Source organism: Salmo trutta, chromosome 2, assembly GCF_901001165.1.
Source record: "Salmo trutta chromosome 2, fSalTru1.1, whole genome shotgun sequence".
NCBI lineage: Eukaryota > Metazoa > Chordata > Actinopteri > Salmoniformes > Salmonidae > Salmo > Salmo trutta.
The window spans coordinates 20,768,677-20,789,066 of NC_042958.1; the positions used below are offsets into that span (position 1 = coordinate 20,768,677).

The 20,390-nt window shown below is 41.3% G+C and overlaps 1 protein-coding gene across 2 annotated transcripts; it reads right to left on the reverse strand.

Moving 5' to 3' along the window:
• Positions 1-81: 81 nt before the first annotated feature.
• Positions 82-15,770, reverse strand: rnpc3 (RNA-binding region (RNP1, RRM) containing 3). 2 transcript variants are annotated; one of them, XM_029698055.1, is made up of 16 exons: positions 15,680-15,770; positions 13,609-13,766; positions 11,656-11,703; positions 11,446-11,555; positions 11,265-11,354; positions 10,121-10,232; positions 7,329-7,397; positions 6,904-7,043; positions 6,423-6,548; positions 4,796-4,965; positions 2,901-3,077; positions 2,319-2,413; positions 2,095-2,153; positions 1,795-1,927; positions 1,485-1,560; positions 82-1,245 (listed from the first exon to the last, which is right to left on the reverse strand). In XM_029698055.1, the coding sequence occupies exons 2-15, from the start codon at positions 13,762-13,764 to the stop codon at positions 1,489-1,491; spliced, it is 1,557 nt and encodes a 518-aa protein (XP_029553915.1). In that variant the 5' UTR covers positions 13,765-13,766; positions 15,680-15,770; the 3' UTR covers positions 82-1,245; positions 1,485-1,488. The 2 variants fall into 2 exon arrangements, with proteins under 2 accessions (XP_029553915.1, XP_029553905.1); XM_029698045.1 differs by having other exon boundaries at positions 2,901-3,080.
• Between the last annotated feature and the right edge of the window lie 4,620 nt (positions 15,771-20,390).

A 20,390-nucleotide genomic window follows, 5' to 3' on the forward strand; every position in this document is an offset into this window, starting at 1 on the left:
GCGAATACCATATATCGGTTCTTAAGATATGAATGGGTGACTGATTATCTTCATGAAAGGAGGTATGGAACTGACAATATAAGAAACGTGATTTTAATAATAAACAATGTCTGTTTTAATTGCACTGCTCACCTTCCTCCAGTGTGCATTTTGCTCCATCCCCAATAAAATCTATCAATCATCATGAATCCAGAGTACAGCCAGCAGGGTACAGCTAAGTTTACGGACTCAGTCCCTGCCTACCAGCATCATCTCTCACAGTCCGTGTTTGTTTGTTTCGTCTCGTCAGGAGTGTTACTCTAGTCTACAGCGTTGACACCACCATCTGTTGCTGCAGCTCACAGCCAATTCAGATTTCCAATTGCTTTCACTGTCTATATTTACCTACTCTCTCTCTCTCCTGTTCAGTTGTCACTTTCTCTGAGGTTAAAAACTCCTGTGACCCTACAGATAGTTCACCAATGATACAAAATTGTGTAAATTCATATCTATATTTTCTAATTAGGCAAATTTGACATTGTGTGATTATGTAACATGTACCAAACAAAAAAGTATTCAAGAAAACAAAAAAAGACCTTACAGTGGACTAGTAGGTATTTATAGACAGACAATATATATATAAAAAATATTTTATTTAAAAAAAAAAAACAAATGAAGAAATTATATTCCTAACGTGTTGTCTTCAGTTTGCAGAGGATTCCATCACCTGTAGTTCAGAACCAAACAGAGGAGATGTCAAATATTGAATTTCACAGATTAAAAATACTACATCTCACAGCAACATATTCTTTTTTTTTTTATCAGGGGAGAAGAACATTTCAGATAAATAACACTGACTCCAGGCGCTACAATTTAAGCAAGAATCAGTGTATGTGTGCATGTTGGAAGGATACAAACAGGTATGTATTATGTCCCTCATCAGAAAAGAAAAACCCATAAGACTGTATACTGTGATTTCTTTAAAAACAATTATGTTAGGCAGTTAGGTCGTAACCTATCATTTTAAAACTGCTATTGATTTCACTGGATATTAGAGCTATGCTTAATGTTTGGTGTTTTATCTCCAAGGGTATTTCAGAACGGCATGGTTGTCTATGGGTCTAATGTGTACCAAAGAGGAGGAAAACACAGGTATCGTGATGGTATGATGTGCTTTGGAAAGGATATGACAGAATCAGAAGGATACAAATGGTACTGACTGCTGGGCCACACTATCACCATGTAACTTCAACTTGACATCAATATCTTCAACAAAAAATTTAAAGATACAGATAGTGTTTTAGATAAATATAGGGATCATGTCTTAGATACAGAACTATTATAATTTCACAAATAAATAGCTTGAATTTCTCAGATTAGGCCTATCTTTGAATCAACATTCAGCAAATGAGCTATATTTCAAGAGTTCCATTTCTCTTTTTCAGTGAGACAAGTCAGTGAGACAACATAATATGGACCTAGAGGAGCAGAAGAACCCTCCTCACCTGTTCATCGGGTTCGTTTGGGTCCTTTCTTGGGGTCCAGGGTGTCCGCTTTAGGTCTGGCAGACCTGGCAAACGACTGGAAGGTCTGAGTTAAGGTCTGAAAGAGTTAAAATATTGTACAGGAAACATCACACAAACTGATCCACTAAGCGTAATATGCATCTCTGGAGAATTTCAAAACCATCCTAGCTTTATAACTGTTAAAACTGTTTTGATTCCATTTTTTAAATTAACTAAACAAGTATATTCTTAATGATTGTTGAAAGTATATATTTTATCTGTTTTATACATGATTAGAAGTAAAGGATACAACGACGAGGGGCTTGTCATAGAGGACGTAACCGTTGGTGTCTCTCAGGGCCTTCTCTGCACTCCTCTCACTGGGGAGACCTACGAATGCCTGGCCCTTCATACGACCCTCCTTCATCAGCACTATGTCAAACCTTAGGCAGAGACAAGGGAGAGGTTATTCTCACTGATACCTAGTCTACACATTCCCTATGTCAAACCTGAGGGAGAGAAGTGACGCAGATCATTCTCATGAAGATATCCAAAATATTTGATTTTGATTTGAAGCACCGTATACCGCAAGAAATGTCTTCATACATACATATTTCTCTCTGCCTCAGATGAAACGTCAATGTATCGCCCATAGATGTATTTCAGATCCTGCAATACAGAGAACAAAGTCACCACCAACATAGTCATCTTAACACCACATTGTACATGATTTGATGCAATTAGACGGTAGAAGCAGAAGACTAGAAGCAAATGTGTGTAAACTAAACATACATATTGAAAGTTTGTCAACTCTATAGTATAAAAGGTACCTACTTTCTCTTCCACTGACTTGGCGATGTTCTTCACGTAAAGTCTGCTGGTCGGCTCTCCAGGTTCATAATTTTTATACACGGACATCCTTTTTATCTCTGGTTTAAAAGAGGTAAGAGAAGAACCCAGTCAACCCCAGTCCTACTTCAATAAACACAGCTACAAAAGACCACAGGGGTGCCTCTGCCAATCTGATGGCAATACAAACCTTATTTCAATTCAAGGCCAAACATTGAGTCACTCCCTACAGTCAGAATACATTGCTACATTAAAAGGCATGTTTGATCTCAACACCCCCATTTTCTTTTCTATTTGATCTTATAAACAAGTGAGTTGGAACCAAACAACCAGTCTAGCAGACCCATTGCCAACAACGCTTCACAACAGTTACAAATCCAGACACTACGCATTTCTCTCAGACTTTTCAAGTAATGGTGCCCTTTCAAACATTGAAATGCTTAGAGAGTGGTGTCTGAGCTACCCAGACAGAGTAGTGTAGTGGTCTGTTAAAGTGAGAAGTGTACCATCTCTGTCTGTTGATCAAAGGCTGTAGTAACAGACTAGTGATCTGGTAGGTAAGCGTACCGTCTCTGGACAGCCGTCCCTTATCCAGTTCCTTCCTGGAGATGACATCAGAGGGGACATCCTCGTCCTCATCACTGTCCTCCTCCAGTTGGGAGGCCTGGGCAGCAGGGTAGATCTTCCCAAAGCCCTCCCCTGGATCCTCCTCTGTAGTGGTGGTGGCCTGCATCTCCTCAGCTGCTACTGGGACAAATAGGGGATTATTAGTCTCAAATGTCATGTTAAATTTGGCTTATGTAATAAATACATTGGAAATCTTATTATGCGTTTAGGCTGAACCAGTCTACTGTAATGAGTGGACAAGCTGCAATAAATGATACGTTTGTTAAAGCATTTGTTGACTGCTATTGCCATGCGGACCGTTTTAAAACAGAGCATTCAGCAAGCACTGCTCCATGGAACTTTCACTTGAGGCTGAGGAAAAAAGTAGTTGGGAACTGTAGCCTGGAGGTTAACGCTGAGGTGCGTGCGTGCACACACACACAAAATGATGAAGAGCAGAGAGCTTATACAAATCCTCTGGAAACTTGTCACACACATCCAGCTTGCATGTGCTCGCCCACCGCGGCGGAATGCCAGGGCTGTTCTGATACATTCTCAGTAGAGAACTAGATCCTTTTTTCAAATGATCCTCCTCATCACACCCCAACCCCCTTTACATAATTTAAAAACGGGTTGTTTATCAGCGCCCCAAAACAAGACTAATCCAAAAACCAACCTGCCACAGTTTGTCTTCTATGCCTTAGACAATCTTTTGCCTTGGACTTTTTAGATACGTTTTATTTCTCAGGAGTTGGGACGAGAGTGGATTCATGGGAAGACGGTGGCTTATAAGAGACAGAAGATAAGACAAGCTGAGACAGCCAGTCAGGGTGGCAGGTGACGACACAGTGCCACAAGATGACATTTCTCTAATCCTGATAGTGAAACACCTTCCTGCTTTGATAATTCTATAGTGCATTCTATAGAAGCCTTGAAATACAATACAGCATATGGTGGTGCGGCTACTGATTGAAATTAATCCATGTATTGTAAACATGGAATCACAGATGTTCCAATTAAAATTCCTTTTACATAATTCTGATTACTCATTATTACCATCCAAAATGTGCTAAAGCTTTATTATAACCTTTGTGTGGGCTATAATATTCTCTTCTCAATTTTTTTAGTTGACAAGTTAAATTCCCCCTTTGAACTGTTCTTCAAGTCTCAAGGAATAGAAGCTCCATCTAGGGGCAGCAGGTAGCCTAGCGGTTAAGAGCGTTGGGCTAGTAACTGAAAGGTTGCTGGTTCCAATCCCCGAGCTGACTAGGTGAAGAATCTGTCAATGTGTCCTTAAGCAAGGCACTTAACCCTAATTGCTCCTGTAAGACACTCTGGATAAGAGTGTCTGCTAAATGATGCGCAAATTAACTTTTAACAAGGCACAGCTGTTAATTTAAATTAATACCAGGTGACTACCTCATGAAGCTGGTTGAGAGAATGCCAAGAGTATTCAAAGCTGTCATCAAGGCAAAGGGTGACTACTTTGCAGAATCTAAAATCTATTTTGATTTGGTTAACACTTTTTGGGTTACTACATGATTCCATATGTGTTATTTCATAGTTGTGATGCCTTCACTATTATTCTACAATAAAGAATAAAGAAAAACCCTTGAGTGAGTAGGTGTGTCCAAACGTTTGACTGGTACTGCAAATGACTTATGGATTCACTTTGAAATGGCACCCTTTTCCCTATACAGTGCACTCCTTTTGACCAAAGCCAAATGTAGTGCACTATATAGGAAATAGGGTGCCCTTTTGGATGTAACCTTAGACCACTGAAACTGTGGGTAGTCGGTGTGTTTCCCAGAGGGGTGCAGCCTGGTCCTGTGTCGAGTCCGAGTCAAAGGCCCTACCTTCAGCCTCCTCAGCTGGCTCAGTGGGCTCCTGTGGCTGGGTGGAGCTGCCTCCTCCTCCTTCCAGTATGGCCGACACGTCTGCTGAAATGTGGAACTCAATCTTCTTCTGTCCGCAGGGCTGGGGCTGCTCAAACACATCTGATGGCTGCAAGATGGACCCTGGAGCACTGAGACCACAAGAAAGCTAAAATACACCCCTAAACACCAGGGTCTGGTACAAGAAAGCTAATATACACCCTAAAAACATCAGGATCTGCAACAAGAAAGCTAATATACACCCTAAACACCAGGATCTGGTTCAAAAAAGCTAACATACCCCACTAAACACCAGGGTCTGGCACAAGAAAGCTAACATTCCCCCTAAACGCCAGGGCCTGGTACAAGAAAGCTAACATACCCCACTAAACACCAGGGTCTGGCACAAGAAAGCTAAAATACACCCTAAACACCAGGATCTGGTACAAGAAAGCTAATATACACCCTAAACACCAGGGTCTGGTACAAGAAAGCTAAAATACCCCACTAAACACCAGGGTCTGGCACAAGAAAGCTAAAATACCCCACTAAACACCAGGGTCTGGCACAAGAAAGCTAAAATACCCCACTAAACACCAGGGTCTGGCACAAGAAAGCTAAAATACACCCTAAACACCAGGGTCTGGCACAAGAAAGCTAAAATACCCACTAAACACCAGGGTCTGGCACAAGAAAGCTAAAATACCCCACTAAACACCAGGGTCTGGTACAAGAAAGCTAAAATAACCCACTAAACACCAGGGTCTGGCACAAGAAAGCTAAAATACCCCACTAAACACCAGGGTCTGGCACAAGAAAGCTAAAATACCCCACTAAACACCAGGGTCTGGCACAAGAAAGCTAAAATACCCCACTAAACACCAGGGTCTGGCACAAGAAAGCTAAAATACCCCACTAAACACCAGGGTCTGGCACAAGAAAGCTAAAATACACCCTAAACACCAGGGTCTGGTACAAGAAAGCTAACATTCCCCCTAAACACCAGGGTCTGGTACAAGAAAGCTAAAATACACCCTAAACACCAGGGTCTGGTACAAGAAAGCTAAAATACACCCTAAACACCAGGATCTGGTACAAGAAAGCTAACATTCCCCCTAAACACCAGGGTCTGGTACAAGAAAGCTAACATTCCCCCTAAACACCAGGGTCTGGTACAAGAAAGCTATCACACCCCACTAAACACCAGGGTCTGGCACTGGGCACAGTAAACTGTATTTATCTGTGAATCTAGCTAGTTTATCTTTTTTTCTGGTCAGCTTGATATTTCCCAGGGCACTGAGTAAACTTAGGGAACATTTAGGGTGCGTGTGTTGTATTTCTACTCTCTTCAAACTGAGTTTGTGGTCTGATCTATTTTGGGGTTACACAAGGTGCAGGCAGATATCCAATATGCAGTCGAAGCTACATTGGGGGACTATTACGAGTGAGAAATGTCTGGAAGGAGGATAAATCCTTCACAGCTAGTTGTGTTGTCTGGCCCTTCAGACAGACAACCCTGTACCTTTCAAACAGAAAACTGCATATTTTAAAGTTGAGAATAGATTAAGAAGAAAAGGGAGAGGGTTGATGTGCATGAGCGGCTGGGTACCTCTGAGAGTCGGGCTTGGGGACAAAGAGAAGATCCTTGAACTTGGGTTTCTTTCTCTTGGAGGACACTTTAGTTCTCAGAGGTCTCTTGCATGCTTGGTTGACCAGACCCATCAGGCGAATCATCCTGGAAAAGAAATCAACAAAAGAAAATAAAGGCAGCCTAGACATTCACGCCACTGTGCAAATGATGACTGCTCTAGAAATGGCACAGGGGAAATAGTGGTATACTGTGAAATATTGTCAGAATAATGTAACTCAACATGCATTGCAACAACCCATTTGGATATGCTCGAGCAAATTCCTAGCTGTGAAGAAAAAAAATACAGGTACAGCTACCACACAAAATCGCCAAAATCTCATCTCTCTTGTAATCATTTGGCTTGAGACCAAAATACATCGACAGGGGGCAGCCTCTAAACTGACTTTATTGGTTAAAATTTCCATCAATCGCCAATAAAGTAGTGTGATTGGTCCCCCACCTCTCTTTGTCCTCGTCATCTCCACTCTCATACTCAGACCCCTCCTCGCTGGAGAGGTCCATCTCATCTGCTGGTAAGGGGGGGTAGTGGGGAGGATAGGGGGGCGGCATTGGTGGAGGGGGGGCAGGATGCATTTCATACTAAGGGTAGAAAGAGAGAGTATATTCATTGAGGCCTGAATTTACAAGACCTGCTACAGTACACAATCTTTCATACAATCACACACAAAGTTGTAACACTAGTCTACATCCACAGATGGGATTGAAATCTAACTAGTGTATAATAATCTGGGTCTTTCGGAGTATGGTCCCCGTAATCTAGCTATTGAACAATCTATAGATTATTAATCTGTGTTTTAGAATATGAAATGAAGCTAGTATATAATCTACTAATCTGTGTGTTGGAGTGTGATCCGGTAATCTCACCATCGGAGGTCTTGCTGTGATGGGGCCGAATGGAGACGGTAGGTTCATCTTGTTCATCAGATGAAGGACCTGTTGGATGACAACACACTGTACTGTAGCAATGCTCCACTTCTTAAAGGCTTAGCTAGCTGAAGCTCTGAATCAAATTATGTATTGTAAAACGTCTGGGCGGATTGGCATGACTGGCCAACATCACAAACACACACTAGCAACCAGTCCCCCAGTGTCTGGTCTGGAGCGCGAAGTCACAGGCTCTGCTGGGCGGCTGATGCGTAACTTATGATCGCCAGATCGGCCCCACAAAAATTTGGGCTGCCGTTTTGGATTTTAAAATGTGTTTATTATGATCAAGTTCAATCCCCACAGTGAATTATTTGAACATTCGATACAAATCTAAATATTTTATGAAATAGTGATCCATTCTGACTACTACATTTGTCGTCATACATGCTATCACAAACAAATCACGGGTGAGGAGGCTACCTCTGTCAGGATGAAACGACTACATCAACCATGATCCTTTGTTAGTTCAGGCCACTTTCACCATGATCCTTAGCGATTGTTTGGTGCAACTCAAATTCAAATACTTCCGACTTCATGCGCCAACGGGAGTTTTCAATAGGAATACGTGGATGACATCAGCACTAGTGGTCGGCCGATTAATTCGGGCCGATTTCAAGTTCTCATAAAAATTGGACGCCGATTACACCGATTACATCCGGTTACATTGCAATCCACGAGGAGACTGCGTGGCAGGCTGACCACCTGTTACGCGAGCGCAGCATCAAAAGGACCTTGTGGCAGCAAGGAGCCAAGGTAAGTTGCTAGCTAGCATTAAACTTATCTTATAAAAAAGCAATCAATCTTCACAATCACTAGTTAACTACACATGGTTGATGATATTACTAGGTTAACTAGCTTGTTCTGCGTTACATATAATCAATGTGGTGCCTGTTAATTTATCATCGAATCACAGCCTACTTCAACTAAGCCAAACAGGTGATGATTTAACAAAAGCGCATTCCCGAAAAAAGCAATCGTTGAAATAATGTACCTAACCATAAACATCAATGCCTTTCTTAAAATCAATACACAAGTATATATTTTTAAACCTGCATATTTAGTTAAAAGAAATTAATGTTAGCAGGCAATATTAACTAGGGAAATTGTGTCACTTCTCTTGCGTTCAGTGCAAGCAGAGTCAGGGTATATGCAGCCGTTTGGGCCGCCTGGCTTGTTGCGAACTGTTGAAAGGCCATTTATTTCCAACAAAGACTAATTAGTTTGCCAGAATTGTACATAATTATGACATAACATTGAAGGTTGTGCAACGTAACAGCAATATTTAGAATTAGGGATGCCACCCGTTAGATAAAATACGGAACGGTTCTGTATTTCATTGAAATAATAAATGTTTTGTTTTCTAAATGAAAGTTTCCGGATTTGACCATATTAATGACCAAAGGCTCGTATTTCTGTGTTTATTATATTATAATTAAGTATGTGATTTGATAGAGCAGTCTGACTGAGCGGTGGAAGGCAGCTGCAGGCTCGTAAGCATTCATTCAAACACCAGTTATTAGCAATGCTTGAAGCACAGCGCTGTTTATGACTTCAAGCCTATCAACTCCCGAGATTAGGCTGGCAATACTAAAGTGCCTATAAGGACATCCAATAGTCAAAGATATATGAAATACAAATGGTAGAGAGAGAAATAGCCCTATAATAACTACAATCTAAAACTTCTTAACTGGGAATATTGAAGACTCATGTTAAAAGGAACCACCAGATTTCATATGTTCTCATGTTCTGAGCAAGGAACTTAAACGTTCGCTTTTTTACATCGCACATATTGCACTTTTACTTTCTTCTCCAACACTGTTTTTGCATTATTTATACCAAATTGAACATGTTTCATTATTTATTTGAGGCTAAATTGATTTTATTTATGTATTATATTAAGTTTAAAAAAAAGTGTTCATTGTTCATTCAGTATTGTTGTAATTGTCATTATTACAAAATATATATAAAAAAATAGCCCGTTTAATCGGAATCGGCATTTTTTGGTCCTCCAATAATCGGTATCTGCTTTGAAAAATCATAATCGGTCGACCTCTAATCAGCACTATCACCATCTAGTGGTTTTGACATCTATGCTAGCAACACAAACACACTGTCATTGTGACCTCAGCTCCATATGCAACACAGATTGCAAGGAGAGCATATGTCTGCAACATTTACCAATGGAACTATACAGTGGGTGAGGTAGTGAGTGAGGAGAGTGCCTGCATTGTTAGGACAATGGCATGCTCTTCCACAACACACTAGCACCACCAAGAGACCATTATGAGCTACTCCAAATGTGAATAGTTCCCACAGAGTAAGAAGGGCAGCCCAGCAGCATGGAGGCAAATGTTAAACCCTTTACTCATGCCTCCCACTTAGCCTTAATATTATAATTTGCAACGCACCCTTAATTGTAATTTCCAAGGCAAATGTTTTCTGTTTGATCTTTAAAGTGTGTTGGATGTGGTAAAAAAAAAAAACACTAGGGAGAATGTTAAAATTAGAAGAAAAAAAATGTTCTGAGTCCATTTGGACCTCTTATAATAATATATAAATGCTATTTTGTTAACACAACTGTTTTTCTCTAAGGTTAAAAGAAGGACATTAACTGTGGAATAAATAAAAGCAGAGATATGAGGATATATATTTGAATAAATACATTTCCCAGCATGCTCTCCGAAATAAACCAACACAGAAGGAAATATCACTTTGCAGGATGTACTCACCTGAACGTAGAAGTTTGGAACGCTCAGAAGGGCATGTGTTATGTTTGTCAGGATCCCATTAGAAGGAGGTGGATATAAATATTTCAGACTGGGATTTGATTGAAATTTCAACCTGCAGAGAATGAGGGACAAAAAAAGCCACAGGAAAGAGAATAATTAGCACATAAAACATGTCAAGCGCTACCTACGAACGTACGGTCTCCCAACACGCAAAAATAATACCAGAAACAATATATGTCTAAATAATGGGGCCGCATAAATATGTAAGCAGGCTACCGAGGTTTAGTAGCGGGCTTTGGCTGCCTTTCTCCTTAACAACCTGCACAGCATGCGACTGAAATATACTCAATATCACACTTCCTCTTCAGGGATGTTGGGAACAGTATGCCATCTCAGCATCTACTCAAGGTCTGTTCTCGTGTAATGACTAAGGTCTGAGCTTAGGCTAGGCCCTGTTCTGTGCTGGGCCAGCCACGGAGGCTGAAACTCATTCAATTCAAAGTCTATTTACACTCAGGGTATGGGGGCCTTTTAATTAAAAAAAGCCATTACCTGCATTAAAAATTATATTTTGTAACTGAATGTGCAGGGAACATAAACTCAATGGGCCGCTTTCCTGGAATAAGCCTATTCCTGGACTAAAAGAACACTCAGTATAGGGCTGAGAAACCGTCCCTAAAGCACAACTTGCTGTAGGCTTCCTGGAGCTTCAAAGCCACGTAATTACAAAAAATGACTGTACACATGCATTTCATCCAACAACGATTAAGCACATACCCTCAAAAAACTGACAGACAAATCAACCTCCAATGTGTGTGATGTATAGGATAGGTGACTTCTCATAGTGGCATGACACCTTACACCTCAGCCCTGAGTGTCTTTATCAAAGGCCACCTGGTGCCACCAACTGGAAGCGGCAGATGGCCTGCCACTGCTGATGTCACTACCGAGCACCAAGCCACAGACCTGACCTGCCACTGCTGATGTGCTCAGCCACAGACCTGAAACCTGGGGTTATAATTGGACATGAGAATGCTGACAGCTCCTCATTGGAGATTCCGGCTGAGTCTCAGTCAGTCTCCCCCCAGGCAGCACACACACACAGCATCAGTCTCAAGACACACACATGCACGCACACAATTACCCGAGTTTGGGTGCAGTGCCAGTCTCTATTAGTGGTATACTCGGTTGTGTCACTTCCTTTTTCTTCTTCACATCTTTGCCATCTGTTGCACTGAGAAAAATAAAGGGTTTAATACACACTATACAAGTTTTGCTTTTCAATTGAACACATTTGACTGCCTCACCTAGTTGAGGTAAATTACCTGTCTGACACAAGTGGGTCTTTCAGCACTGTCACATGTTCCTGCTCTTTGGCGAACTCCACCACCAGGGTGTGGTTGAGGATCTGTAGCTGGTGAAGCCTGCTCAGAGCCTGAAGGACAGGGGAGAGAATACAGGTTTTACTACAACTCTAATTTACATCATGTAATATGATAATGAACTGCTACTGAAGGCAGAAACAATTAGCCTACCTTTGCTGCAGACTTTTCACTCGCAAATGTTGCAAAGGCTGTGTGTCTCTGGAGGTATAAGAATTGAATTGCATTAACACGAGAACGGCTAAAGCAGTCATTGTGACTGCTCATGATTTTGTAGTTATTTATTACTCTGCCATTTTAGTCAATATCCGTCCTTGACTTTTCCTAAATAAGTCTAAATAACACACTGTTGGTGTTAAAATCTTAATATCATAAAAAGAAAGGACAAGTCATTATTTTGTATTGTTTTCCCCATTGCCTCTCCTTCTCTGATAATCACACCAATAATTGCCTCAAAACCTGAATCTAAACTATGCCAAAATGAATTTCACACATACACTATATGTATACAAAAGTATGTGGACACCCCTTCAAATTAGTGGATTTGGCTATTTCAGCCACACCCTTTGCTAACAGGTGTATAACATCGAGCACATGGGCATGCAATCTCCATAGACAAACATTGGCAGTAGAATGGCCTTACGAAAGAGCTCAGTGACTTTCAACATAGCACAAAGGATGCCACCTTTCCAACAAGTCAGTTCATCAAATTTCTGCCCTTCTAGAGCTGCTCCGGTCAACTATTTGTGCTGTTATTGTCAAGTGAAAACGTCTAGGAGCAACAACAGCTCAGCCTCGAAGTGGTAGGCCACACAAGCTCACAGAACGGGATCGCCAAGTGCTGAAGTGCGTAAAAATCGTTTGTCCTCAGTTGCAACACTCACTACCGAGTTCCAAACTGCCTCTGGAAGCAACGTCAGCACAACAACTGTTCGTCTGGCGCCTAAGATCACTATGCGCAATGCCAACAGTCAGCTGGAGTAGTGTAAAGCTCACCACCATTGGACTCTGGAGAAGTGGAAACGCATTCTCCAGTATGATGGGGAGAAAAGGGGAGAATGGGTGAGTTGATGAGCGAGGGGAAGCGAACGATGTATAATTATGTAATCACCAATTATGAATGAAGAACAGGGGGGGGGCATTATATTGTACTGATCCATTCTAATCTTAAAATGGTATGTACCCTACTTCAGTCCACTAAATAAAAGCAGTTTTATCAGTCTACTCTGGCCATACTTGGAGTAGGCTACACAGTTATAGTAGGCGTAATTGTACATGCTGAACGGCTTTCAATATCGACACATTAATTATAATGCAATTATTACATTTGTGGCGAGTGTCACTATTTATCAAGGCCACTTTGCACTTATAGGCTATGAAATATATAAATGACACTGTTAGAATGTTGCTGGCAGAATGACTGCTCATTAGCTTGAAGGTGGTCCATCGAGGCCCAGCGGTTTTGAGTTAATGTACAATCGTTGTAAAAAAATATATGTTTTATTTCACCTTTATTTAACCAGGTAGGCTAGTTGAGAACAAGTTCTCATTTACAACTACGACCTGGCCAAGATAAAGCAAAGCAGCGCGACACAAACAACAACACAGAATTACACATGGAATAAACAAACATGCAGTCAATAATAAAATAGAAAAGGTCTATATACAGTGTGCGCAAATGAGGTAGGATAAGGGAGGTAAGGCAATAAATAGGCCAAAGTGGCGAGATAATTCCAATTTAGCAATTAAACACTGGAGTGATAGATGTGCAGAAGATGAGTGTGCAAGTAGAGATACTGGGGTGAAAAGGAGCAAAATAAATAAAATAACAGTATGGGGATGAGGCAGTTGGATGGGCTATTTACAGATGGGCTATGTACAGGTGCAGTGATCTGTGATCTGCTCTGACAGCTGGTGTTAAAGTTAGTGAGGGAGATATGAATCTCCAGCTTCAGTGATGTATTAAATGGGCTATTGGATTGTGTTTTTTGATTTCATGTTATTTTGTCATCCTGATGGTGTTGTTTATTGTGAAAAATCTGCTGTTTTAAGACCGTAGCCACCTAAGACTGAAGATACGGCAGTGGGCTACATGGTCTGACCTACCAGTACTCCTTTATCAGAGAACACTCTGACTCCCAAGGCACCAAAGTACTTGAGTAGATCCTGCTTCTCATCCCTGGACAGGTCAGCAGGGAGATGGCGGATGATCAGAGTTCGACTTTTCCTCGACTGGACCAACTCCTCGTCCTCACCCGCCATAGCTGTCAGAGATGGATCAGAATATATTGACTAACCCGGTAACATTACCTGGGGATAGAAAAAGAAAGCTAACGAGCTACGAGAGTTAATGTTACTGTTGAGGGAGGGATGAATGCAATATGGTGGCTTGTAAGTATGCATATGCAATGGTGTGAATCCCTTGTCTCCTTTACTTTATCTGTAGTGATTTATAGGAACTGGGCTTTTACCTACCCTGTGTTCTCAGATCAGGGTGCAGATAAAGGAGAATCAATGACAAGGCTGGGAAATAACCCACATTATTGAGAGAGATCAACCTGTGCTGGCTAGCTAGTTACTGTAGTGTACAGTTAACTGTCAAAATAGAGGAAACGCCAACATAAAGTGTGTTATTAATATGGTGTTGGGCCACCAAGAGCAAGAACAGATTCAATGTGCCTAGGCATAAACTCTACACATGTCTGGGACTCTATTGGAGGGATGCGACACCATTCTTCCAAAAGAAATTCCATCATTTCGTGTTTTGTTGATGGTGGTGCAAAACGCAGTCTCAGGCGCATCTCCAGAATCTCCTATAAGTGTTCATTTGGGTTGAGATTTGGTGACTGAGATGCCCATGGCATATGGTTTACATCGTTTTCATGCTAATCAAACCATTCAGTGACCTGTTGATAGGGCATAGCCATGGTAGCAAAAATTAATGACCAAAATACTGACCTGCACAGCATTTTAATACATGACCCTAAAAGCATGATGTATGTTAATTGCTTAAAGGAAAACTCCACCCATAAACTATCTTTTGGTATTCGTTTCATTAGTCCATTGTTGATATAGTCCCAAACTGTTTTGTATGTCAGCAATCAGGTTTTCAAGAGATATAGCTTTCAAAAACAGAAATACAGCTGGTGTGACGTATTCAGCATCATATGATGCAAAACGCAGCATCATATGTGTATGGACCAATAAAATTGTATTTGAAAACGCAGCATCATATGATGCAAAACGCATCATATATTGCAAAACGCATCATACCAACTGTATTCTTAATTTTCCTTTAAACAACTCAATAACCACACCTGTGTGGAAGAACCTGCTTTCAATTGACCTTGTATTCCTCATTTACTCAAGTGTTAACATTATCTTGACAGTTAAAGTGGGGGGGGTATAATTTGTGGAACGTTCCAACAGGAATCTGTTCCAAAAACTTCGTAAAGTACAAGGATGCCAACAAACAACGCATACAAAGTAGCATGACCAATTCACCTCGCCTATTAGGCAGCTAGTTAGCATCAACTAACCACGTAGCTTATTCTTAACGTTTGTCCATAGACTACCAGAGTGAGGACAGACATGTTTCGGAATATACATTGGGAGTGAAAAACGTAATTAAAAAGCCCGTTACCGGGTATCTTATTCTGCCGCTATACAACTCTGTATGCGTTGTTTGTTGGCAGCCTTGTTATTTACAACGTTTTTGCAACAGATTCCTGTTCGAACGTTCCACAAATTATTCCCACCCGTTAACGTTAACTATACAGTGTTCAGCGAAATGAAACCAGCTAGTTTATCCTCTGAAATCCTCCCGGCCGAACCCGGCCTGCCAAACAAAACCCACACCGGTATGATATCCAACATATCAAAGCTTTCTTTGGTTATTCCTTTCTGATAGCTAATTTCCCACAGCGTCCAGACACAGACCTAACATTTTGTCGATGAACTCAACTCAGGCTCCGAGGCAAGTACAGTAGGTAGCTAGCTAGATAGCTATTGGACCTGCATCAGCTAGACAAGCTGATGTTTGTAACAAGCGTTTAATTCACATTCTCTACCATTCCATGTCGTACATGTAGCTATAACATTACAACACGTCATTCAATGAGTAGCTCATTGTAATTAAATACATTTATGAATTTAAAGAACTGTTTTTGCCACATACCTGCTACCTAATATAGGTTTGTCTTGCAGCCAAGAGCGCATGCGAACCACTTCCGCCCCAAATTATCGATGATTGGATGTTTACACATTTGACCGCCTACCAAGAGTTCAAAGTCTGTTGGTTAATCAGGATGTCCATCACTAGGATTATTTACTTGAGTGTATCGCTTTCCTTTCACCAGTAGAGGTCAACATTATCAATAAAATAGTCAGGTTCCTAAAGTTGATGAACTATGGGAAATGAGAGGTTTTAGTTTGAAACCCATTGCACAAAGCACATCACAGTATTGTAGGTATACTCACCGTTTTATTTGTCTTTGATTGTCTAGAGATAATACTAAGAAGACACAGACAACTGAAAGTAAATGTTATTACTTAGTTGGTCTGAGTAATGAGGAACAACAACCCCTGAAACTATTGTAGACAAGACAATGAATCCAGTATTAATATATATTTCCTCAACTACCCCAGTTGTCCTAACCATAGTGCATTGTCCACAGTGGCTCCAAGTGGCTCTCTCTCTCAGAGGCCTACATATAGTTGGCATCTGACTAAGCAAAATTGTCAACTTCTGTCACTCATTCATTCCAGGCCAAACTAGTTTCCTGTGTCACACTTCATCTTGGATAGAGGCAAGCTTCTCGAGACAGTTTTGAAAATGCCCCTCAAACAGTTGGTTACTATCTGGGATGTTATAATGTATGATAAAGTAATCTGAAATATGAAGAAAAAAACTAATCAGATAACATTTGTAAGTCGCTCTGGATAAGAGCGTCTGCTAAATGACTTAAATGTAAATGTAACATCATCACAGAAGTTCCTTACTGTCACATACTCATATCTCATTGCAAATTAGGGCATATTAATCTACAGTTACACAACCCACTGACCAGTTAGTGACCAGTCCCACCAGAGTACATCAACCCAAGATCTCCTCTATGTTCTCAAGTCTCAAGGAGCTTCCAAATTCCTGTGCAAATTAAGCCTTTATTTGAGGACAACACGGGGCATTCCTCTAGGGGGGAAACAATGCCCCCTTTCACCCTGGCTCCCTCTGAAATTTCACAGGTGAGGGGAGGAACGGTATACTTTTTTCCCATCCCAGGACTATGCACTCAGCCCAAGCCCCTGGCAGAGGTTCGGTGGAATTTTATGGGAGAGAGAGGGAGATAGAGAAGGAGACATTGATAAAGGGTGAGGGAGAGAAGAGGAGAGAGAGAGAGAGAGAGATAAAGCCCTTGAATTGAATTGAATTGAATTGAATTGAATTGAATTGAATTGAGAGAGAGAGAGACATTCTCACAGTGACCATCAAGGATTTATTTGTAAAATATATTTTACAGTGATTACAGCGATATCACTTTACAGTAGAAAATGAAAACGCATTTTGTCTCAAATCATACATGAAACTGACAGCTGGATACACCCTGAGATTTGGGATTTGTGTTCGGTGCAGTGTAAATGTACAGTTGAAGTCAGAAGTTTACATACACTTAAGTTGGAGTCATTAAAACTTGTTTTTCAGCCACTCCACAAATTTCTTGTGAACAAACTATAGTTTTGGCAAGTCGGTTAAGACATCTACAGTGAGGGGAAAAAAGTATTTGAGCCCCTGCTGATTTTGTACGTTTGCCCACTGACAAAGAAATTATCAGTCTATAATTTTAATGGTAGGTTTATTTGAACAGTGCGAGACAGAATAACAACCAAAAAATCCAGAAAAATGCATGTAAAGAATGTTATAAAATGATTTGCATTTTAATGAGGGAAATAAGTATTTGACCCCTCTGCAAAACATGACTTAGTACTTGGTGGCAAAACACTTGTTGGTAATTTTTACATTTTAGTCATTTAGCAGACACTCTAATCCAGAGCAATTTACAGTAGTAAATGCATACATTTCTTTTTTCTCCGTACTGGTCCCCCGTGGGAATTGAACCCACAACCCTGGCATTGCAAACACCATGCTCTACCAACTGAGCCACACGGGACCAATCCCAGAAGTCAGACGTTTCTTGTAGTTGGCCACCAGGTTTGCACACATCTCAGGAGGGATTTTGTCCCACTCCTCTTTGCAGATCTTCTTCAAGTCATTAAGGTTTCGAGGCTGACGTTGGCAACTCGAACCTTCAGCTCCCTCCACAGACTTTCTATGGGATTAAGGTCTGGAGACTGGCTAGGCCACTCCAGGACCTTAATGTGCTTCTTCTTGAGCCACACTTTTGTTGCCTTGGCCGTGTGTTTTGGGTCATTGTCATGCTGGAATACACATCCACGATCCATTTTCAATGCCCTTGCTGAGGGAAGGAGGTTCTCGCCCAAGATTTGACAGTACATGGCCCCGTCCATTGTCCCTTTGATGCGGTGAAGTTGTCCTGTCCCCTTAGCAGAAAAATACCCCCAAAGCATAATGTTTCCACCTCCATGTTTGATGGTGGGGATGGTGTTCTTGGGGTCATAGGCAGCATTCCTCCTCCTCCAAACACAGCGAGTTGAGTTGATGCCAAAGAGCTCCATTTTGGTCTCATCTGACCACAACACTTTCACCCAGTTGTCCTCTGAATCATTCAGATGATCATTGGCAAACTTCAGACGGGCATGTATATGTGCTTTCTTGAGCAGGGGGACCTTGCGGGCGCTGCAGGATTTCAGTCCTTCACGGCGTAGTGTGTATCCAATTGTTTTCTTGGTGACTATGGTCCCAGCTGCCTTGAGATCATTGACAAGATCCTCCCGTGTAGTTCTGGGCTGATTAATCACCGTTCTCATGATCATTGCAACTCCACGAGGTGAGATCTTGCATGGAGCCCCAGGCCGAGGGAGATTGACAGTTCTTTTGTGTTTCTTCCATTTGCAAATAATCGCACCAACTGTTGTCACCTTCTCACCAAGCTGCTTGGCGATGGTCTTGTAGCCCATTCCAGCCTTGTGTAGGTCTACAATCTTGTCCCTGACATCCTTGGAGAGCTCTTTGGTCTTGGCCATGGTGGTGAGTTTGGAATCTGATTGATTGATTGCTTCTGTGGACAGGTGTCTTTTATACAGGTAACAAACTGAGATTAGGAGCACTCCCTTTAAGAGTGTGCTCCTAATCTCAGCTCGTTGCCTGTATAAAAGACACCTGGGAGCCAGAAATCTTTCTGAAGAGGGGGTCAAATTTTAAAATGCAAATCAATGCAAATCAATTTATAACATTTTGACATGCGTTTTTCTGGATTTTTTTGTTGTTATTCTGTCTCTCATTGTTCAAATAAACCTACCGTTAAAATTATAGACTGATAATTTCTTTGTCAGTGGGCAAACGTACAAAATCAGTAGGGGATCAAATACTTTTTTCCCTCACTGTACTTTGTGCATGACACAAGTAATTTTTCCAACAATTGTTTACAGACTTTATTATTTCACTTATAATTCACTGTATCACAATTCCAGTGGGTCAGAAGTTTACATACACAAAGTTGACTGTGCCTTTAAACAGTTTGGAAAATTTCAGAAAATTATGTCATGGCTTTAGAAGCTTCTGGTGGGCTATTTGACATAATTTGAGTCAATTGGAGGTGTACCTGTGGATGTATTTCAAGGCCTACCTTCAAACTCAGTGCCTCTTTGCTTGACATCATGGGAAAATCAAAAGAAATCAGCCAAGACCTCAGAAAATATATTGTAGACCTCCACAAGTCTGGTTCATCATTGGGATAAATGTCCAAACGCCTGAAGGTACCACGTTCATCTGTACAAACAATAGTACGCAAGTATAAACACCATGGGACCACGCAGCCGTCATACCTCTCAGGAAGGAAACACATTCTGTCTCCTAGAGATGAACGTACTTTGGTGCAAAATGTGCAAATCAATCCCAGAACAACAGCAACGGACCTTGTGAAGATGCTGGAGGAAACAGGTACAAAAGTATCTATATCCACAGTAAAATGAGTCCTATATCAACATAACCTGAAGAGCTGCTCCGCAAGGAAGAAGCCACTGCTCCAAAACCACCCAAAAAAAAGCCAGACTACAGGTTGCAACTGCACATGGGGACAAAGATTGTACTTTTTGGAGAAATGTCCTCTGGTCTGATAAAACAAAAATAGAACTGTTTGGCCATAATGACCATCATTATGTTTGGAGGAAAAGGGGGTAGGCTTGCAAGCCGAAGAACACCATCCCAACCGTGTAGCACAGGGGTGGCAGCATCATGTTGTGGGGGTGCTTTGCTACAGGAGGGACTGGTGCACTTCACAAAATAGAGGGCATCATGAGGAAGGAAAATTATGTGGATATATTGAAGCAACATCTCAAGACATTAGTCAGGAAGTTAAAGCTTGGTCACAAATGGGTCTTCCAAATGGACAATGACCCCAAGCATAATCCCAAAGTTGTGGCAAAATGGCTTAAGGGCAACCAAGTCAAGGTATTGGAGTGGCCATCACAAAGCCCTGACCTCAATCCCATAGAAAATTTGTGGGCAGAACTGAAGAAATGTATGCGAGCAAGGAGGCCTACAAACCTGACTCAGTTACACCAGCTCTGTCAGGAGAAATGGGCCAAAATTCACCCAATTTATTGTGGGAAGGCTATCCGAAACGTTTGACCCAAGTTAAACAATTTAAAGGCAATGCTACCAAATACTAATTGTGTGTATGTAAACTTCTGACCCACTGGGAATGTGAAGAAAGAAATAAAAGCAGAAATAAATCATTCTCTCTACTATT